We start from the raw sequence: 24,002 nt of genomic DNA, 5'->3' as shown, positions 1-24,002 counted from the left end.
GCATTTTCTTCAGCAGGTAAAGTATCCAAATCAGTTTCGGATTGACGTGTTTAAAGTCGGAGCCGTTTTGTTCAGTGTCATGCCCATTCTCAAGGGCAGGATGGGCTTGAAAATGTTTGTGGTACAACCATAGAATTACGATTGGCAATAAATGCATTTTTATAAGCACTGGGATAAAAAGGAGTTAATTTCGTAAGTGACCTGCTAGATAGTGAAGGTCAGTTCTTAAGCCGAGATAACTTTATGCTAAATTTTGACATCAGGACCAATTCTTTTTTTTATACGGCGGAGTAATTAATACCGTTAGAAAGTCTTTTCGTAGCACATTGTCACTGGTCAACTCTAATGTTTTCCTCTAATTGTGGATCCTCATTTTCCCAGGTGGAATGGGCAATGTTTTTAATAATCAAGTTTTGGCTGAATTTTTTTGGAACTTAAGTCCAAACGGCAAACGGGTAAATGACTCGACTTGAGACACTGCAAGCAACTCACTCAACTTGAGTCCCTCATCAACAGATCTGACTGAAGTGAGAGTTAATAAGACTCAAGTCCAAAAATAAAAGGAAACTTCTTTTGTAAAAACATTTTTGTAATGACTTACCTGCTGGTTTATAATGTTCGTGTCTTGTGTTCTCATCAAGACATATCTCAAGAAAAAAAAATTTAAATGACAAAAAATGACTTTCAGTCATGTTTTGTTCATCGGCTTGTGTTGAAATGTATGTGACTCAAATCGACTCGAACTAAACACTTGACTCAATGAGACTTTTTAGATGACTCAAAATACTTCACACCACTCTGTCGCTGTTATACCTGTCACAGGCCGCTACACGTGATATCTCTTGGGCTAGTTTGTGTCATATCGTGATCGAAGGCCTGAGACTGAGTTGAAGTTTTAGGCCTAGACCTATAATACATGTAATGTTAGGCCTAATATAATAATTACAAGGCCAATACAGGTGTAGGCCCAGCTGCAGATGTCTAGTACTAATGAAACAGCGGAAGCCTACCTATCTTGCATTTTGAGTTTTTTCCCCATAAAGCAGGCATCACTTGGTACACAAGTCAGCGCTCTAGGTTTTATACATAGCTCTACGGTATAAACTATTCAAGTCCTCTTTTCCATTGAGGGTCCCCCTTACTTATAGTCATACATTGTGACCCAGATGCTTGTAGGCGATGGCAAATTAGCTGGGGAGGCGGGACTCAGTTTCTTTACGGAGAAGTTTCTTATTCCCCCAACTTACACCACATATCGATAGGGGGCCTAAGCTCATCAAAATAGGCCTCAGCAACTTACAGTGCTTCAAATGGGATTAGCCTATACACGGGTAGGAGCGAAGCTATACTTTTCTGTACCGAGCTAGTGTTGTACATGTGCGACTTGTATATGTGCGTAAAATATTTTCCCCTGGATTTTAAAGGACAAGGTGCAAAAGACAGGGAGACACCAATAATGCTCGGTTTTCAAGTCAATACATGTACTTTATTTACACAAGAAACATTATGTACAGTAAATACATACAGCATTATGTATCATTATATTTATGAAAGTAGATACGATTAGTTATTGCAGGGCAAATGTGATAAAACGTCCATAAGGACACATATTAGACGTTTCGCATGGATTAAGAAAAGTACTAACCACAGAGTACACCCTGATGGTCAAGTCTATGAGTCTTATGTAGTTTTTAAAAGCCATAGGAAAGTAGATCTACCTGAGCGAGAATTAATACCTGCGTACAGTTAAATGATTCACAATAAAAAAACTCTGTTAAACGTTAAATTTATGAGATTTATAGAGTAAAATTTTGAATGGGAAAAATAAGTCGCAAGTCTGAAAATGTCACACAAACTGCACAAGTAGAGAGAACCTTGTAAGCTCGATGTGGTTACATCAACTATACACGCCATCGGATGGGTTATGCGAAAGAACTGCTGGACGGAAACAATAATGTATCACGTGAAGCAACCAAAGATAGAAAGAGAAACCTCTTGAGAGTTATAGTAAAATCAGTTTATAGACTTGTTTTTCGAATCAAACGATTAAGCGTGTAAAATAGTAATAAGAAATCACAAACTTATTTTGGTTCTTTCCAAGGGTATAACTTAGCATCCCCTGTGAAGACAGAAATGGTGTCAGTACTGCAATAGGTAAGTATAATAGTAACGCTTATCTTGAAACAGCACAAAACATAAAACTTGTTTGATCTACGTTAAATGGTACTGGATAGCCTACAAAGTTAGATACATAGGCTAAATGAACAGAAATAAATACCCTGTCAGGCATGATAGTTCGGCAAGGGCCCAAATTTAAGGCCGATTCATACTTAACGCGACAGCGAACATGAGACGCAAATTTTGACGTCCGTTCACATAAGTCGCAATGCATGCTACGTATTCGCAAAAGTTGAAAACATTTTAACTTGATTAAAAGTTCGCTGCAAATCTCCCACGAAATAAAATTTGCTTAGCTTTCGCATTTGCGTGTAGTACAGTATGAATCGGCCTTACGGCCTGTTCACTTCAGGGAAACACGAAAGAGAACAAATTTTGCGCCAAAATTTCGCTCGAGTAGAAATGTGTTCGACTTTTGCGACTTCGCAACGTGAGTATTTGATCTGCCCTCGCCAATTCGCGTTCGCTTTAAACTTCGGGCGTAATATGAACCTGCTTTTTGTCGTTAACACATTGGAATAACACAACAGGCCTTGTTAACGTAAGTGGCTGCTTTGTCAAGCCGCATACAGGTTTTGGCCACTCAGTCAAGTGAAAATGGTTGAACTGCGTGAGCAATTGTCAATTCTTCGATGCTCATGTTGCCTTAAAGTTGTCTTTTGCCCATGTTTAGGCCTAAACATTGAAATTTTGGGGTAATTCTTACTGATGAAATGAATATAAACTCCAAAAGGGTCTGCGAACCGACTAAATGGTAAACTGGTGTGGTTGTCCTCCAGTGGTTAGGTGGGGTTATATTTTAGTTTAGCAGAGGCCAAACCTAGGGCCGTTCTTTGTTTGTAACACGATAAAGGTCAAATCATCACACTGTCTTCCCTTACAGGTATTTATTGATGTTGTGGCACAGGCGATAATGACTTTGAGGTGGCATTCGTTTCGCAAGGTAGACATACACTCAGTGATATGCATGTATTTTGGCTGGACATTTTATATAATTTTGTGCTCTCGAAGGAAGGTGGATCACTTTCTGCAGATTTTTCCCCGTGTTAGGGTGCTTCGTGAAATATTGGAGCAGCTGTGCTCAGATACGGCTACATGTGCCTGTCTTCACAATGTCTCAGAGCTGTCGATTATATTGGTTCGTGCGACGCATTAACTTCGGTATTATATATCGACCAAGCACGAAACACCTGAACAGCTGAATCAGGACGATTGACAAATAGTTTCGGAACGTTCAAAAGTTTTAAAAGCCACGTTTGCAAAGTTGAATAACACCACTTGAAAAGTTAAATCGCTCACGACTACGTCTTAATTGTATGCATTCTACTTATTCTGCACTGCAAAATTGGGAAATAAATCACTTCTACGGGTACTTAAAGTTTCAAATATAGTGTGTGTACCCTTCTCAGAATGAGATATTTAGTATTTTAAAAGTAAGAGGAATCCCATAATTGGTATTATGGTTAAAGGACTCAACATCCCGTTTAGACGATTGAAGACAGGTATATTTTACGATGACTTATATTACGTCAAATTTGACGCAATATTTCATCTTCCGCAGTACTATACAGGCATGGTTATTGCCTCCGAAGCCTACATGGTCACATAATCGCCTCCATCCGAGTTGGGTAAAAATTCTCTACGTGAAAGACAGCCCTTTCATTAATATGCCACCCTTTAAGCATATCGTAAAGGATCAGCTGTTGTAAAGTGATTACAGTTACCTAACATCGCACATTTAGGTTTTGTTAACCGGAGGCACTCGTATGCAGGTACGCCTCTTTTGCACGATGCAAGCATAGGCTACAATTACGTTGGAAGTTAACCTAAACACCTGGAATAAAAATATTCAGTTGTACGATTAACGACTTTTTTCTGTATTCTTGATAATTTTTGTAGCGAGAGTACTTGAAATAATCCAGTATTGAAATCAGCAAATATCACGTGACCCACTCTCAAGCACGCGAGAGACACAATCCATGGGCGACGATCATTGAATACCGATGGGCTCGGTATAAGACAACACAAGACCGTCGTCACTAAACATCATACAAGTACTGAATAGGCGAAGCCGAGTGGAACCACATTGCATTTGTCACCAAATGAAATTATTCTTACCACTACACGAATATGAAACATTTATTGTTTGTTTTATACAATACTTGCATAAATGCTCTTCTGTTAGAACAACCTACCGACATTAGCCCCCCCCCCCCTTTGCGAAACAGATTTGTGTCTGAAGCGCATCTACCGGTAGTTTCGTGTAATGTTAGACTGGTTCTCGTCCTTACGTTAATTTTCCCTTTCTTACTGCGAATATATAAAATGGGGGCAGACTGAAATAGATTCTATTAAACGGGTACTGTTTAAAAATATATTAATAGTGATTGTTTATGTTCGCTAAGTGTAATCGAACATTTCCTCTGTCACTTAATGAAAATAAATGTATTCTTATTATTGCATGAATGTGAAGCATTCATTATTTGTTTTGTACAATACCAGCATAAATCTTTTTCTATTAGAACAAATAGTTCCCGCTCGCGTATTAACGTCCATCATTTGGCAAAACAGATTCATGTCCAAAGCGACTCACCCACTATAGTACCGTGTAATGTTAGACTCATAATTTCCATTGCGGTCCTGCAGGTTAATCTTATCGTTCTACTTGAAATCAGAAACATCAGCATTACCTATGAGTTCAAAATGTCTACGGCAGTTAAAAGAAAGTGCTCCGCTTAAATTTATAGTTAGCTGTCTGCCAGTTCGTATGAAGAGCTGCAGTAAAGCGTTTAACAGCGCAAACGTGCATATTTCGTTTGACAAATGAGACCTCCCTTGTAGTTTTACCGCGTGTACAGTGCGCATCAGGCCAAATAATTCAGGTCACGGGACGAACAACGTACCACTCAGATTTATTTATGTATTTGTTCATTTATTATGACATCCAACAGTGGAGATCCGCATCTTACAGGTATCATGAAAAACAAAACAAAAAACAACTAATAATAAAAACTGCGGATAAAAAAATGGGACAAATCAGATGACAGGCATTTATTCAGGCATTGTTTTAAAGCCGAGCGCTTTCTCCATCGAGAGAGGCGTTGAACGATGGACCTGGTGACCTTATATATCCCAGCAGCAACTGCGAATGGATGAGTTTAGAAAGAACAGGTTTGTTAAAAGTCAGTGGATGTAACTTTCAATGGGAGATTTTGAGACGCTTGGTGGCGGCAGACACAATGGTCCTTTTTGGTTGATGTGGGCACGCGCACAATTGCAGAAGGGGATCGGTTTGTCTGCTGCCACCGTGACCATGCGTCCCAAAGTCTCCCATTGTGCAGAAAAGCCAACACTACGTTGTATTTTCTGAAAGACAGTTCTGAAACGTTTTTGAGGAGAAATCCGTAACTGGATTTTTGTTGTGACATACTCGTGACTGTCTCTCTGTGAAGAAAAAGCAACCCCTCCCTAGACAAACAAACAACCCAACAAACACACAAATAAATACCAAAAAAACTCAGAACAAACAAACTAACTAACCAATAAACAGACAAACAAGCAAAAAACAACATTTGTTTCTCCGTTTATTAAACAAAAGCTTAGGATGCCATCTTTTCAGAACTGCAGATTTGATTTAAATCCAATGTGTTGCAAAAATAGTTTCAGTTTTGTTACACAACTGATTTTTGTTCCGTCAAATGGAAGTTTATCTACAGTTTATTTTGCAAGCACATTAGTCATTTAATTCAAATCATCTTTTAAAATTTCTTTCTAGCTCAAAACTTGATAAATCTGAAGCTATTTCAGAAGGCAATGGTTTTTACACGTATGTTCATTCCCATGCCTTTGTGCACCACTTAGTTGACAGAGCATGCGTACTCGATCACTTTACTGTGGATTTCCAGGCAGGCGACGTAGGACACCGTTCCGATACTTCTTTCCGCAGACGGAGACCATATTTTTTTTTAAAATACAAATAAAGTTCTGGGGGATAACTTGCTAAAAACTTATAAGACAACATTATACCACAGTTATATGAACCTAGTTGAACAAAATTTGAAAAAGAAATCTGAGAAAGTGTTTTAAAAAAATAAACACGATCGGATTTGAAAGAAAATACGTCTACGGTCTTTCCCATTTTAAAACCACTTATCCAGTTTATCCAAACAAACGAAATAAAGCGCCGTGTATATTCAGACCTGATAAAAACATTGGTAGTATTTCAAGTTATTGCAACTTGAATATTTTACACAAGAATCATTTGTCCATCCATAGTAGTGCATATTATGTACATGGGTTGATGGAGTACATGTACACGCGCACATGCACACATAAATCATGGCCGACCATCAATCGACGGAGAGCCAAAGTTGAAATTGATAAAACTAACGAAGGTCAATTTGCATTAGCTTAAACATAACATGGTATCCTTTTTAAACACACTTTCAATTACCAAGACAATCATGCAACATGTGTGGGAAAAACTGGAGAACAATTTAAATATTCTATTTTAAAATACTCATCCGGAAATGTAACGTACACAGACATCTTTCAATCCATTTTCTCCGAAATGTCACTTATGATAACAAGAAACACATCAGAAAAATGAAATCTGAACCTGAATATATTTTTTTTCTGGTATAAATTCAGCAACATTTTACATAATGAGGAAGATCTACGCAGATGGATTTGGTACAGTCGTTCGCTGGCTGCCGTCGCAATTCTAACAAGCAAACAGAAAGTGACCAGACTTTGCTGAATTTTAGCGCATGCGCAAATACTAAGTGGACGGGGTGAACATACTTGTTACTTAATTGTGCTGTTTTAGAGTTTAAAGAGTTTGTTTCAGAGAAGGCAACTTCAGCTTAATCTGTGCAATTTACCAAGGTCGGTTTATAATAGGGAGCTGATCTTATTCGCTTAACTAACTTCAATCCATTTGAAACATAACACAATCCTGTTTAAATTAGTATTTTTCTTTATGAAGTCCTAAATGGCCTCTACCAGATAGTCGCTTTTGTCACAGTGTAGTTTTTTTTTCATTTTTTCAAAGGCATTTATATTGCTTCGTAGGTGCCTTTCAACCCCTACAACTATTAAAAACTGCAGAGAGAGGTCAAAGTAATGCCAGGATACCTTTATTTCCAGTCTCACTGAATTCGAAGGGGGGTCCCTACGGACCAAGCTTCTGCCATTCTTCAACTGCCAAGCCACAGCTGCCCTCTCCCAACAGCCAGTATCAATGACTATGAGACATCATATAAGTGCCGCTGACCTGCCAGACACAATATATGACGGGCCCTGGCTAGCCCGCGGACGTCTATAAAAAGCAATCTGGACTTGCAATGCCCTTTATCAGCTTATAGAGTTCATTGAATTCACTTGCGGCCATTCTACCAAGCCGAATACAAAGCTCGCCCGATAATGCCTGTCGTTGTTCTCCCTGGCGTCAACAGGTACAATGGCAAGTGATCCAACCCGCGCATTTGTATTCGGTTCGGTAAAACGGCCGCAGGTTGGCTTCTATTTCATACAATGGCGTTGCAAGTGCAGATTTTTTTTATATGCGTCGGCGGGCTAGCCCTGGCAAGCCTGGGCTTCAGCTGTGTAAATATTTGTCTGGTTCCGTGCCCAAAGATCCCTGACTACCCATGATAATGACTCTTAGGCCAGGCCTCACCCACGGATATAAATAGATATTACGCAATGGTCAGAGGTCGCAAGTTGAAAGCCCGGATGTTTTCAATTTCATTCCCTTACATGGTGGGTTCCTCTTCAGCTTAGTGTTCCCTATAGTAACGAGGCGCACTTGGAAAAATCTCAGAAAATTCAAAATCATACATAAGCATTTTGAAATTCTTTTAGTTGATCAATAAACCTTTTCGACGTCCGCAATGCATTATGGGTTTGGATGACATACATGCAATGCAATTTATGCACAACCCTATGGGAAAACGTTAATCTGTTTCCATTTTATTTCATACTCCGATTCAGGCCACCCCCTTCTGATTTGGGACGAAGATATTCACAAACTTCGAAGTTTAAAACTTGGCAGAGAAGGAAAATTCGGAGAATTCCTTCCAACAACACCATTTTTGTCACGGACCGTGCATTGACTAATTCGTGAATATTAATGTTCTAGTACTGTCCAATCAAATTACGACTTGCAGCTCATTCATCCCGCTTTGACCAGTCACGTTCATTTTCAGCCTGTAGAGTGACTGGTACCCTTAAAAAGGCAATTAAGGGTGATTTGTTCTTACGAATATTTGAAAACGTATTTGAATATGTTTCTTGTATAATCTGATAATACGCATGCATCTGTGAGTTGATGAGCAGATACATAAAAAATATTTGGTAGAAAACTGTAAATTGATTTTTGACTGGTTCACTTCCCCCATAGGGTTGTGCATAAAATGCATTGCATGTTTGTCATCCACACCCATAATGCATTGCGAACGTCGAAAAGGCTTATTCTTGTACAGCAACATTCCTTCCACGCACGCACCAATCAACAAGTAAATTGTTTGAAACTTTGTTGTTATATGCCAATGCATGATTGTCGACGGTTTACGTTCAACAAGCCCACCTTCCAGACCGGAAATAACCGAACATCAACGGTACCATCCGAACATGCAGAATGTATAGACGGGAAGACTTTGGAATATTTCGACTATTTCCGTAAAACTGGAGGAACTACTCCAGTCCTGGTCACGTGCCATTGGGTGTACCGGACCCTTGATTCGTCGGGTAGTCTGAATCATCAGTCAATATTCCCATGGGGCCACGTGGTGGAGTTGTTTGTACACATTCCCATGGGACTTGGCCAGAGGCCGACCAGAATATATTACTTTCTGGCTAAGGGGAATCCCCGACATTAAAAATGATGTAAAGGGCGTAGAGGCCATTCGGTTCACCCAAGGTTTTAATTAGAGGGTATTGAAGAACTTAAATACAGCATTTTGATCGATGTGATCTGTCCCATTTGGCAAAATACAAGGAAATTGTCTTACGTATCACTAATCGAGAATATACCCACACGCACCATCAAATTTAAATGAAGTCTTCTGTTTGAAAATGTAACAGCGATTTCTAAATTTTATACCCAAAACAACAATTTCTGACATTTGTTTTGGGATAAAATAATGCTACTTTTGGAGATTTATTTTTAGCTCACGCTGTAATCGGATGAAAAATGGTATTTGCAACAAATACAGCTACCTGTACGTTGTTCCCCTCTGTCTCCCGAACGCTTTTGCGATAAAAGACGTATTTATGCATGCAGGATCCACCGATTGATCAAAATGACAAAAATGTATCAAAATCTAAATAAAAGTTAACACCATCAAGCTAAGCATGATATACAAAAGATTACTTACTGTGGCCCAAAGCCAACGACTGGTAAAATTGAGTGCAACAATTCTGTTCTTCCAAGAGGCTACAGTATTTGATTTCCGTAAAAAATATGAAAGAGAAAAAAAACGAGAAAAAAGGAAAAGGGAACTACACAAGAATTTCCACTTTGTAAAATTCTTAATTAAACAAGCTGTCGATAAAATGAAACAAGTAGACGTAACGGTCAATAATGAAATAAACTAAACAGAAGATGATGAGTGACAACACCTTTAAGTTAAAGACTTAGCTCCTTTTCAAAGGTACCAGTAAAGACTTAGCTTCATGCTACAGCATATACTGATATATCCAAACCATTCTTCTGCCCCGGGGTTTTTAGTCAATATGACCATTCTGTTATTAAGCAAAATAAAAGAAGTAGCGTTTGCTGATTTGAAGGTACACCAGGAGCAGAGGATGGAGTAGGACGTGCTTGGCAACTATCGTCCTGGCAGCAGGTGACACAGTACCCTGGATCGGATGGAATGTTGCACTTTTTGGCTTGATTCAGAGTGTTGTATTCGACGTTTCTACTTGGTTCCATGCACGTTTTGTCGATTTGAACTAGCTCTGACTCTTCTGAAAGAGACGAAAGATAGAGATCAGAGGACTTGTTTTGTGTTTTACAGGATAGTGATCTCGCATTTATCTATTGTGAAAAAATATGTAGTATCTTTGCAGTTCTCAGTGATCTCAATTCTAGATTTTTTTTGTGCTCTCCAGAGGTTAATGTGGGGAAGCAAAGCACCATGAAGGAGCGCTTTACCCTGTTGGAACAGTTTTAATTGGAAAATAGTACCATGAGATAGTTAAACACAGCTGATGAGAGATCTGACTGAACAACAATGGGACCCAATATGTATGAGCACACGCGTGAGACTTATAGATGCAAGCAGTATAGACACTGACGATGTACAGGCGTACGTTTGTATGGTAGAAGTTGAACTGAAATTGCATGATTTATTTCATATTTCTGTGGAATTTAGATTGAATTTTTAAATGAATTACAAAAATTGATTTCAATGCGTTCAAGATGCAGGGTGACAGCTTGTTAACTTTATAAACACTGATTTTTAAACACTGATTTACATTTTAAGAGAATAGTCCTACGAAAGCCCAGTAGTGTTATCTAGTATAAGATCTAATACATGTATTAGAAACATTGCCTTTACTTTTGGAAACAAATTGTTTGAATGAGAAATATTTTTCATCAAGTTTGTTTCTATGAGATATTCATTTTCAAAACATTTACATTTTCAAGTTTGATTTTAAATCTCGAAAAAATATATCTTATAACCTGGAAAAATGTATGTAATAAATGACGATTTGTTTCCATCAGTAGAAACAGTATTTCTCAATGTAGATCTCTTAAGAACCAACTAGAGCGTATATATCTAGTTCACGCGAAGTTGGTAAACTATACCTCTTAAAGATGGACCACATGTACTAAAAATACGCTTCACTTTTCGAAAATATACATAAGTCTTGATGGCACTACAGGGCTTTCGTACAATATTTCGATTAGATAAGTTTTTCCGCAAGCCCTGTCAACTTGATAATCCCGAACCATCTTGATGTTAACAAGTACGCTCGTCATTACCGATGTTTATAGTTTTGATCAAGCCCTGGCAGCGGTTCGATCACATCGTTATCGACGCCTGCACCAATATTCAAACCCAAAAGCCTTAATAAAGTGTCACAGTACGAGTGGATATAGTAGGTACGCAGCGTACTTTAATATTGTCCTTGCGTTCAAGTTCAGAGTGCTCCTGAGTTGTGATTTAACTTTCTTTTTACGTATAAAATTAAACAAAAATGCTAATAAATTTGAACACACGAGTACTTTAACCCTAACCCCTAGGGTGTATGTAAAATCATATGGAAATTGGAGGATTTGGGACTGTTGGCCTTGTGAACAGATCTACCATGAATAAGGTTGGTCGTTGACTTTTTGTGTATTTCTCCCTCGGTGGAAAGTGTTCTTAATAACTTCAATCTTTCTCTGCCCGAAATGAATGTCGCTCCTCCGCCGCCGCCGCCGTCGTCGTCGTTGTTGTTGTTGTTGTTGTTAATGTAGTGATATGGAATTGTATAATACCAGCGGCTGGGGCCGAGTCTATGGTGCCAGCGTGCTATTTTTAGTTACATCTACCCGGCATTAGTGGATTCAATGTTTTACAATGTATAAGATTGGGACTGGAAGAGGCGCGGGAAGAAAATGGTCAGGAGAGTGTGTGGAAGGAGGATGACGGAAAGGAGGAGAATAAACAGGGATTGACTGGTCCTTCCAGAAGGAAATTTTGAGCCTGTGCAAGACTTCTCATTTTGAGTCTGTTATAAGGTAACACGGATGGGGTGCTGGAAGGACAGAAGAGAGTTAATAGTCAAACCTGTGAGTGAGGAAACTTTGTTAACTTGTTGATTTGTGAGCGGTACAGCGATAGACTACAACGGTGAGCAAGGCTGTGAGTGACTGTACAGGACCACTTGAACTACTGGTTAAGACTCCTGCAAGGCAGAACCTAGAGTGGACTGAAATTGGTGTGAACCGCATGCTCGTAGCGGTGTTAGCTTTTGAATTCCCGTTCTCCAAGCTGTGAGAAAACTCCTACGAGCACCAGGAGTTACTCGGAACTGAGTTCGGACAGTGACAGTCAGCTATATCTGGAGGAAAGGGCAAGGAATGAACCTGTCGTCGTGGCTAACTGGACCATTAAAGCGTACGAAAATAGAGGAAACTGGATCGGCTGGGGATTGTAGTGGAGAGCACGCTGTCGCCAGGAGTGAGAGGACCACGGTTTGGCCGAATTGACTGTGCAACTGACGGCCAGATTAACGGGGAAGTACGAGGAGGCTGTCGTCGTGGCTTGAGTGGCTGAGGGGACGAGCACCGCCTGGTGAGAGTGAATCCTAGGCCCCTATATTCAATATTCGCTCTGGACGTTTGATCGGCCTTTTATTTTCACAAGAAGGCATTGACTTTAATGAAAACATTAGAAGATGTGTTAAAAATTATTGATTGAAAGTAGCCTGTCTTCTCGGTTGTTACTTTAGAGTGAATGTCGATATTATTGTATTGAATTTTTTTTGCTTATGTTGTAAGTCGTGAGCTTTTTGTGGCCCTCAAATGGCGACCTCTGAATCTGAGACAGATTTGATTTCACAACTTGTGAAAGGCCTCACCGATGCATTGAAAACAGGCCAGTCTAAAGGAGGGGAGCGTCCCATGAAACTCTCAAAGTTTCATGGAAAACCTAGCAAGTTGGGTGACCCTACAGTTAGGGAATGGCTTGAAGAAGCCGACGTATATATCAAACAATGCAAGATTCCTAGTGACGAGCAGGCACAGGTTGTGTTTAACCACCTTACTGGGTCTGCTCGCGAAGAGGTCAAATGTCACCCGGAAAGTGTTCGTTCCAATTTAGCCGCACTAAAAAAACTGTTGCGGCAGCATTTCGGGGAGGTTGAAACTGTGCAGGGTTTGCAAAAGACCCTGTATGAAAGGAATCAGCAAGAAGATGAGTCTTTGGTGGATTTTTCGAGGGCACTCATAAGAATTCATGACAGGATATTAGAGGTTGCCACTGAGGCTGAAAGGGGAGCACTGGTTGCTTTGCGAGACAGAGTTCTTATAAGGCAGTTTGTCGCGGGGGTTCGTGCTCAATCTGTAAGGTTGGAATTGAGGCGGCTTGAATTGGAAAAGCCAGAGCAGACATTCAACGAAATGAGAGATGCAGCGCGGGAACTCTTTCGAGATATCGAAAAGGTTTCTAAACCAAAGCGCTCTGCGGCAAACACAGTTACGGCCGTGGCTCGTGATGAGGGTTTTGATCCAACCGAATATACGGAAACCTCTGATCTAGCGGACACCAGCATTAATAGTGCCCGAGCAAATGTGGATGGGCAGGGTTTGCCAGAAGGTATAGCGTTGCAATTGGAACAGTTAAGCAAACAACAAGGCCAAATTGCTGATCTTCTGCAACGGTTAATCGCACGGGAAAGCCCAGTCGCCAAGTCTGAAGCTAGGGCTCAGGGTCGTTCGCAATTACGGTTCTTCTACTGTAAGCGCCTTGGGCATGTTAGGGCTGATTGCTGGAAGCGCAGTGCCGACCAATAGGCCTCCGGGGCACCGAAAGCGAACAATTCTCAAACAAATCCACCTGTAGCTGGGCAAGGGAGTGCCAAAACGGTAAACTCTCAACCTCCTCCACTGTAGGCCAGATGGAGGAGAGGGAAGATATTTTGGCCTCACCCATAGAACCAGTACGTACGAAGGAAGAGCTAATAGATTTTTCAGCTGACGATGCTCTGAGTTGGCTGGTGGGACAGACTCCCAAAGCAACTGTAAATCTAGCAGGTGTGCAAACGTCATGTTTGTTGGACACTGGTGCTGAGGTTTCGATCATTAGTTCTTCCTTCTATGAGAAACAGTTGTCCGATAAAATACAAAAAGTTAAGCCAATTGGTTGCCATATCCGTGTATCGGGGGCAGGGAATGCTAACATTCCAGTGGAAGGCTACGTGCGGTTACCCATGGGTATTCAAAATCTCAAGATTGACGCACATTTTCTGATTGTTAAGAGTTCTCGTGAGGGTGAGGTAAGCAGCTGGTGTGGTTGTCCAGTTGTGTTAGGCTGTAATAATCTAGAACGTTTGACAGATTTGGCCATTGACCCCAAGCACAGTGACGCACGCGCGTTAAGTGCGACCATGAAATGGTATCGTGTGTCGAAGGAGCCAAAACCCAACAATAAATCGGGACAGCAAGGTAACAAGCCAATAACGGCTCGTACGGGTCGTTATGCTGTCATAGTTTTGCCAGGTGAAGTCCGTGGTGTTACTTGCTACGTACGTTCGTCGGCTTACATGAAGGGTAATTCTGTGGTTGTTCAGGGCACGTATGAGAATACTGTTGGGTTGGATAGGACATGTAGAGTAATAGATACACTTCAGGATATAAGTAGTAATGCCGTTAATGTCCTTGTGGCGAATGCTGGGATGCATGCAATTAAAATCCCGCCTCACACCAAATTGGCTACTATTGCTGAAGTGGTTCCCAGAGTGACTCTGGAAACCGGTGAAGAACCTGATCTTTTTCATTTAACAGTGAACCATGTCACGATTGGAGAGGATAGTGGGGGAGACCCAGGCGTCAGTAGCAGAGCTCCGAGTGAGAAAAAGATCAAACCTCCGGTTTCGGAGGTTTACACGTTCCATGACGGGACGCAGTACACACTGCCCCCTGGGCTGGAGCTGGGACTATCCGGATTCGAAAAGGAGGATCAGGATAGGATCGTTGGGGTTATACGCAAGCATGATTTTGTCTTTTCAAAACACCCATTTGATGTTGGCTCCTGTGATAAGCTGGTTCACAAAATACACACGACTGATGAGACCCCTATCAGCCAGCCGTATCGGCGGATACCCCCACAGCACATGAATGAGGTTCGCAACTTGGTTCAAAAGTATCTTGACCAAGGGATTATTCGAATGAGTGCTAGCCCTTACGCAAGCCCAATCGTACCAGTTCGGAAAAAAGACGGTTCACTGCGCATGTGCGTTGATTACCGAAAACTCAACGCACGCACCGTGCGCGATTCATTCCCTTTGCCGCGGATTGAGGAGTCCCTGGAAGCCCTACGTGGGGCTCGGCACTTCTCTTCCCTTGACCTAGCACATGGATACCATCAGTTACACATGGAAGCCAATTCTATAGGAAAAACGGCATTCAGAGTGCCTTTTGGCTTATTCGAGTTTTTGCGAATGCCATTCGGACTGGCAAATGCACCTAGTACATTCCAAAGAGTGATGGAACAATGTTTGGGGGATCTTAATCTCACTGAACTGCTTGTGTACCTGGATGACATCCTGGTCTTTTCATCAACACTGGAGGAGCATGTGTCGCGGCTAGATCATGTTTTTGCGCGGCTGGCTGAGTATGGGCTAAAGGTCAAGGGGAGTAAGTGCCGGCTCTTTAAGAGCGAAGTAAACTGTCTCGGTCACATGGTCAGTGCAAGGGGAGTCGCGGTGGATAGTGAGAAGATAAAACGGATTGTAGAATGGCCTGAACCGAAGACAGCTGAGCAGCTGCGTTCATTCATGGGCCTCGCGGGATATTATCGTCGGTTTGTTGTAGGCTTTGCAGCACTCGCTGCACCCTTGCATGCCATTTTGCCGCCGGTTAACCGAGGTAAGGGGAAGAAATCACATGAGGTAACAGCGTTTGTTTGGAATCCGGAAGCTCAAGCAGCTTTCGACAAACTGAAGGAAGCACTAACGCGAGCCCCTGTTCTGGCCTATCCTGATTTCACGGTACCATTTGTCCTTGAAACCGACGCTTCACTGAAGGGTTTGGGGGCATGCTTGACGCAAGTCGGTGAGGATGGTTGCAGGCATCCGATAGCGTACGCGAGCCGCGGGTTGCGGGGTGCTGAGGTAAATTATCCAGACTACAGCTCCTTTAAATTGGAGCTTCTAGCCCTTAAATGGGCAGTGGTGGATAAATTCCGCGATTACTTGCTAGGCGTTCCCTTCACTGTACTCACGGATAATAATCCGTTAGCGCACCTGCAGACGGCAAAACTAGGTGCTTGTGAGATGAGGTGGGTAGCACAGTTAGCCTCTTTCAGTGTTGGGGTTAAGTTTAGATCAGGCCAAAGCAATCGATGTGCAGATGCATTGAGTAGGTACCCTGGTCATAGCAGTTCGGAAGTGAAAAGTATCATTCAGCACACAGTCCCAACCAGTGCAATTCCATTGCGCGCAAGGGTAGGATTGGCCACAGCTAAGCAAGCGCATGGTGAGGAATCTTCTTTTGGCTTGGGACCTCCAGGGCTATTTCCCTCTTGGTCTCCAGAACAGCTTGCCGCACTACAGCGCGCAGATCCAGAACTTAAGGTTGTTTGGGAGTATTGGGAGAATGGTCTAGTCCCGGGGGAAGTGAAGGGCGGACCGAGGCTCCCGCGGGAAGTAAGATTGTGGTTATGGCAATGGCCACGAATTGTGCTCCGTAGCGGCGTTCTTCATAGGAGGGTGAATGATCCACTCCATGGTGAGATACTCCAAGTCTTGCTACCAAAGGTCCTTCGGCATCGCGCACTGGAAGGCTGTCATGACAAATGGGGTCACCAGGGTATTGCACGTAGTGGTGCACTTTTGAGAAGGCGTGTATATTGGCCGCGCATGACAGCAACAGTCCGGCGTCATATCAAGCATTGCGAGCAGTGCACCGTGGCCAAGGAGGCGCAGCCCCAGCCTAGAGTGCCAATGAGGCATCTCCTTGCTTTTAGGCCCTTGGAAGTTTTAGCGGTTGATTTTGTAAAGTTTGATCGGGGAAGTGGGGGATCTGAAGATGTGTTGGTGATGACAGATGTGTACACCAAATTTGCCCAGGCAGTCCCATGTAAGAATCAGCTCGCCGTAACAGTTGCGCGCGCCCTCCGAGACCACTGGTTTACCAAATTCGGGATCCCAAGCCAATTGCACAGCGACCAAGGTAGAAATTTTGAAGGAAAGGACATTCGAGAACTATGCGCGCTGTACGGAATAAAGAAATCACATACCACCCCTTATCATCCTGAGGGTAATGCCCAAGCTGAAAGATTTAATCGCACGCTGTTCGGTCTTGTCAAATCTGTTGATCAGCGGACGCGACACAAGTGGCCGGAGTTCCTTTCCCACTTGGTCTACGTCTATAATGCCACCCCACATTCTACCACGGGTGTAGCCCCGTATACGCTTATGTTTGGACGGGAACCTCTGATACCCTTCGACCAAATTCTTGGCCGCACAGATTCAGCATGGGAGCAAGACTTCGTAGAAGCTCAAGCGAAGTTGATTGATAAGGCTGGGGAAATGGTGAAGAAAATGACCAAAAAGTCGGCAGAGCGCAACAAGGCCCGCTTTGACTCAAAAATAAAGCATTGCAAACAGATAAAACCAGGTGCCAGAGTATTCTTGAAAAGAGGCGCATTCAAGGGTAGACATAAACTTGAAAATGCGTATCATCAAGAGACATACATTGTAACCGAAGTAAATAAAGAAGGGGACGTGTTAAAGATCCGTCCTTCTCAAGGGGGAAATGAGCGCACTGTAAATAGGAAACTTCTGAAAATACACCCATCGGCAGGGTCAACCTCGGAGAGTTCGGAAGAAACTGACTCTGGTGACGATCTTCTGCCTCCCTCCAGTGCGCACGCGAGTGAACATAGCCCTTTTAATTCCAACGAAAAAGAAGGCGTAAGTGTGGATCAAGTATGGGAGCCACCCACCGAACGTAACGGGGGGACAGTGCCTCGCAGGAGGTCAGAGCGATCCACAAGGGGCGTGCATTCGAACCCTTATCACTTGCCACGGTCTGTTTTAAAATGATAACGTCAGTTGGCCAAAGGTCTGAGAATTTACTGCGAGATTGAGGAGCTTCCGGCAGGAAAGGCTTGGGGTATCTAGTTTTCTCCGGGGTGAATCAGGCTCGTCGTGCTCTGGACCGTTGACCGTAGGTTGGAGATATGTACCAAAGTGCCCTTTTGTGATTATTTTCCAGGAGAATAGCGTTGAAAGAACTCCGTCGTGCTGATCGTGTCACCAGGTTCTCTTTTGGGGGAGGCTTGGGCAATCCAGTTCCCTGAGCGAGAATCTGACTTTGTCTCAGTTTGTTTTGAATGTTGCTTTTGCTCTTAACTATATAGTAGCCTAGAGTTTTATGATTGTTGTGCAACTTAAACTGATTCTTTAAGCATTGTTGGCAAGATGTCCTATGTTCTTTTTGGGCACAGTTTTGTTAAGCGCCTGGGAGGCACAAAAGAGTTTGAACTTAAATTCAAGTTTGGCAAGGAATCTGTGTCAGTCAGTTGTTATGGGGAAGGAGACCTGTCTTTGGCACGGATTGAAGCAAAAAGGAGAACTTATATTAGAAAGCCAAGGAAGCTAGCACCAAGAATTTTAATCGTTGACTTGGGAACTAATGACTTGTGTGCACAAGATGCTTCCCCTTCTGGAGTTTATGATAAACTTTGTAAATTTGTGCAACGTATCACAGATGAGGGGATAATTCCCGAAGCTATTGTTTTTCTTCCTGTTCTTCCAAGAACTAGAGGGATGTTTCGAGAACAGGTGAGTGTGGAGGTTTTCGATCGGCGGGCAAGCGAATTCAATGGCCTTGTAAAGGCAAGATCATTTGTGGAAGATCGTTGGTGGCAATGGTCGCATAGAGGCCTGAAGAACCCAAGATACAATCTAGACGGGGTTCATCTGAATGAAATTGGCCGCCGACAGTATCAAAGAACACTACGCCGGGTGATCGCTTACTTCCACGCACATCTTTGGAAATAGGTAAATACGTTAGCTTTCCGCAGTTGAAAAAGTTAAATCGAAATTAGTGTTAACAACTTTCATCATAAGGGTTTTATCCAGATTTGCATGTTTATGTGAAAATGCCGAGATTTTCATGCCATGTTGCGACAATTCATTTATAATATCGATCTCCGGGTGAAGATCGGCCAAGTATGGGAGGATGTAGTGATATGGAATTATATAATACCAGCGGCTGGGGCCGAGTCTATGGTGCCAGCGTGCTATTTTTAGTTACATCTACCCGGCATTAGTGGATTCAATGTTTTACAATGTATAAGATTGGGACTGGAAGAGGCGCGGGAAGAAAATGGTCAGGAGAGTGTGTGGAAGGAGGATGACGGAAAGGAGGAGAATAAACAGGGATTGACTGGTCCTTCCAGAAGGAAATTTTGAGCCTGTGCAAGACTTCTCATTTTGAGTCTGTTATATTAATAAGCCTCACTTATTAATAAACAGCAATGAGTGGTCAGATCAAGTGGATAAAGTGGAACAAATTTTTCTGCTAGATTTGTTGTTCTCCCAACTTGAGGATAAAGTGTCTTTAAAAAAATGTAAAAAGAACCTCAATATATTTCAACAATTCTTCAAAATGTTTCTTTGAAAACAGCTTGTTTCCTCATTGTCCAATAAAAGCCAGTAAAAGTGATCAGGTTCAGTCTGGTTTCGTTTCCAATGAGGCATTGTGAACAGATAGAAAGAATATTTAACTTATCCAAGAAAACTTTCAATGAATTCAGAAAGAAGGAAAGGAGCAAAGCTATGGAACGCAGGAAGGGACACTCGGGAAATTGAATCTGTGCCCTTGTTTAACCCTTCATACACACGACATACTCTTCAGAAAAACAACCAGTTGAATCGCTTAATCATTTTTTATATAGAACCTTAGCATTAGAGCAAAAGCAAGTTTGAGGCAAAAATTGTTGGCTAAGTCTTTAAACTGAAACAGTGCTCACAAAAGTATTCATAAATTAGAACAAAAACACGATCGAACAGTTCTACCGTCAATCCTTACAACTGGCGTGGAGCCTTTTCGCCGATAACGTACCGAGCGTTCAACAATGATTCGTTTGTATACAGAAAGTTTACTACTGCCATACACTGTATTATACTTGTGCCCAATATTTCTACTGCAAAAATAACACTTTTCCAGTGTTACTGGAAAGTAATAAAAACACAAAAAAGTACAAGTACATGGCAGTCTGCATGACACGCACTATCTAAGGGATATTAAGACAGTGGACAGTCTGAGTTCAGTGTCAGTGACACTGTCAGTGTTAGAACCTTTCAATTTATGAGTTTGAAGAGAAACATTTGAATTTTTACCTGACCAACTCAGAGTTGTTGTGCATAGGCCCATTCCTTCGTCACAGTCCCTCGTTAAACGCTTTATCAAAGGATTAGGTACAGGTGGATATGGCGGAGGCCTTGGTACCGAACCATTGGCACCAATATTGCAGTAGCTCTCCCTGCAACAGAGAGTGCAGGACCATCCCAATTCATATTTGTGACATGACGGCGATGTCTGGTTTCCAGCTGGGCACTCATTTGACGTGCTACAAGATTTCACCATGGTCATATCATTGTAAAGGCTACCTGCCATGAAAAATACACACATAACAAAATTAAAACAAACCACCTATCGTTTAACGATCTGTAGCTCTGAACAAGTGTTGACGGTATTAGTTAAATACATGTATGAGCTTTGGGATTTGTTTGGCAGCATTCTCGGGTGGGTACCCCCTCATCACGAGACAGACTGCTGGGATTCATTTTTCCCAATTATCCTGACAGGGAGCGAGGAAGGGCAGCGTTTTCAATATGAGCGACGAAGTGCTTGTCGAGCTGAGTGTAGGCACATGCGCACTGCATATACACAAATAGACTGATATCCATTATCCGGGTTATAAGTGCCTTTGTCGTACATGTGTACGCTCCCATTGGACACACTCTAAAGTTGCGAGTTATGTTCCGGTTGCATGTAACTCTTGTGCAGTGGGCGTGGTTTAAACTGAAGTGACGTCACACTTACGAACCGGATTTTTAAAAATGGACAGGATACAACGTCCTTCCCATGGGTACGATCTTGCCACGCCACTTAGTGTTGGTTTCCAATATGCCTTGCGCGACTTAACCGATAATATTGCACAATCTTAATATCCAACTAGGGGTCTATTGGGGAGATCTAGATTAGGACTGTAGTCGATGCGTTTAAGCTCGATGCAGATTTACGCGTGCCAAACGTGCAGGAGGAAGTGGTGTGTCGTGGTGATGGAGGACTGACGGGTTTATTAAATTGCTCTTCATTTTTGTGTTTCAAATCTTATTAAATTACCTTTTAGATTTGCCATCCTATTTTTAAACACTCTTGATGTGAATTTTTAACCTTATGCCTGCACGACATGTGCATTCTGATTTGTGCCCATGACATTTTAGGTAGTTTTAACGTGATTTTAAACTTTGCACTGGGAGTTGGATTCAACGGAACAGCGCGGTAACTGCATGCCATTGATCTCTTTCAGCGGCCATATTGGTAGCAGTGAATCTGACACGGACACTTGTTGGACTTATCTTCCTCACAGTCCTACTCGCCAAGACTTCGCGCCAATTACTCTGCTGACCAATTTTACCGGATCTCGAACTCCACGTGCCTAAAATGGCATACCTGCAATCGGGTGAGTCTGTTCCATGTCTTTTGTACATTTTCTCGCGGATATCAAGATGGCGACTACAAGCACAGTCTCTAGATAAAAAGGAGATCTTCCACCCCACACTCGCCCACAAGCTTGTCCATAATATTATTGCTCTCCGGGGATATTCAAGAAAATGCATGTCCTAAAACTGTAAAGCCTAGAGCTCCAAAATAACCGTGAGGTTCAACTGGCAAAAATGTCAATTCAAACAACAAATCAATGGAACGCGAAAAACGCGAAGATGGTTTCACACACGGTGTAGGAATGTGTGACACACTGATATCAAGTCTGGAGAAGGAATAATCCTAAACTATCCAAATTTACCTGGTTCAGATATAACACTGGTCGAACCAAAAATATCTCTAAAGCCAGGCTTGACAGAATTTCTCTCCCTGTTCATTATTTGTCATCTGTTGATTCATGTGATATTCACCCTTGTTATCTTTCATACCACAGTGCCGTTATCCGAAGATAGCTTCTTCCGACTTCAGGAAACAGGGTAGTGTTTATTGGCATTTTACAATGCCTTACTTCAAGATGAGTCCTTCAAAACAATGTTTCAACGTTTCTGGAAAAATTGGCAAATGGAAAAATCTAACTTGTCTTCCATCAGTACTTGGTGGGACATGGGAATGTCTCACATCAAATCTATTTCACAAATGTATGGAGCTAACATTGCCCGTGAGAAAATGGAAAAAATGTGTTCTCTACACAAATCCATCGATGAATTACAGAGCTCCCCTGATTCCACTCGTGATACTCAGAAAAAACCTTCCAATACAAAGAGATTTCCTTAATTAATAAATGCTATATTCACGAAGCTAAAGCAAATCGACACTTGCTCTTCTTTCTTTTTCAACTTAGAAAAATCTAACTCAACCGCCAAAACTATTTCGAAAATTCGCCTCTTATCCGGCGACATTTGCAACTCACAATGAGCATGCCGCCTCAGGCCAAATTACTCACACAAGCGGCAAATAAACTTAAACGTGCAGCTAGAAAATGGCAACCAACTTGCAGTCCGGGTACTCCGTCCTGAAGGTCTACATGGTCTCTAAGGGCGCTTTAGTTAGCTGGGGAGGGCATACTGACTGTACATGATTATGGGTCAACAAGAACAGCATCCTCTGTCATAACCTAGGCCTAAACTAGTCTGAGTATCACCCGTTCTACTCTGTGCCAAGTAAAGATCGTATAGTGCCGTGAAGAGGCGCAATATGGCGAACTTCACTGTGAATACATGTAAAACGTTGTAATCGTATAGGCGCGCCATTTGAGCGAGCGATACGCCTGCGCAATGCACATTAGTGCACAGGCGCAGGCGCCGCGGCAGCCACGTGAACCTAGTGAGCCTGCGCCCAAGCATTACTGCACAGGCGTATCGCTTGCTCAAATGGCGCCTAAGGTAATTACATCTTTTGGGCAGAGTTTCCATCTTGCGCCTTTGGCGCTATACGATCTTTGGTGCTAATTCCGTACGACGAACGTCTGTGTTGTCGTGTCTGTGTTGACGGGACTGCAGACAGCCATGATGCATGTGACTTGCCATGCACGGTGTATTATTGAAGTCATCGAAATTTATTATGCGTGCAACTTAGCGAGTGCTGATTGGTTCCCTTGGAAAGCCAAGGGAAAATACAGAACAAGCTAAAACGCTGCTGCAAGATTCCCAAGACGTTAGTGCGAGCTGGCGCACAGTCTAATTACTAGTCGTACAATGCACTATGCGTGTCCGCTATCAAGCACTAACGTCTTGAAACCAAGACTAGCAGTCCACATACCGTTTGCTGAGACTATCCCGCCCAAATTATGAAGGAAGAGAGGTAAAGCTGGAGGGTTGAGGAAAAGGCCACGGAGAGAAAAAGCTAGGTCATATTTGCCCCCAATGTTTATGGGAAACGTACAATCACTGACCAACAAGGTGGACGAATTGTCTGCTAATGTGAAATATCTACAGGATTTTAGGAATGCAAGTATGATGTCCTTTACAGAGACATGATTGTCGGGGATTCATGATGATGCACAGGTTTCAATAGATGGCTTCAAGGTACTGAGGGGTGACCGTACTGTTAATCAGGGAAGAAATCCGGTGGAGGTGTATGTTTTTATGTCAACAAGAGTTGGTGTCATCCTAATAATGCGGTGATAAAGCGTTATATGTGTTCTAAACACGTTGAAATATTAACTACCATGGGAGTTCTCACACGTAGTTTTGAGCACTGTATATGTGCTGCATTAGCCTAGGTGCTAGACGTTGTTATCGTTTGGATGCGCGATAATCCCTACACACAATCCGCTAGCCGCCTAGCCACGCACGCACGTCGGACTTGACTTCGATAACAATCGAAGTCAAGTCGTGCGGGGGTGTGTGCGTGCGTGCGTGGCTAGGCG

General features: G+C 42.4%; 1 protein-coding gene across 1 annotated transcript in view; it reads right to left on the bottom strand.

The window, feature by feature from the left end:
• Positions 1-1,464: 1,464 nt before the first annotated feature.
• Positions 1,465-24,002, bottom strand: part of LOC147795545 (uncharacterized) — a 48,065-nt gene continuing 25,527 nt past the window's right edge. Inside the window, exons 3-4 of the mRNA XM_087131665.1 lie at positions 20,245-20,514; positions 1,465-10,149 (exon numbers count right to left, since the gene is read on the bottom strand). Of these exons, the coding sequence (XP_086987791.1) occupies positions 9,911-10,149; positions 20,245-20,514 (509 nt within the window). The 3' untranslated portion in view covers positions 1,465-9,910. The remainder of the gene's footprint in view (positions 10,150-20,244; positions 20,515-24,002) is intronic.

Source organism: Acanthaster planci, unplaced genomic scaffold (assembly GCF_054643075.1).
Source record: "Acanthaster planci isolate LZ-2023a unplaced genomic scaffold, COTS_SCS Contig7, whole genome shotgun sequence".
In the NCBI taxonomy this organism is placed as follows: Eukaryota; Metazoa; Echinodermata; class Asteroidea; order Valvatida; family Acanthasteridae; genus Acanthaster; species Acanthaster planci.
This window is presented reverse-complemented; position numbering and strand designations above follow the sequence as displayed.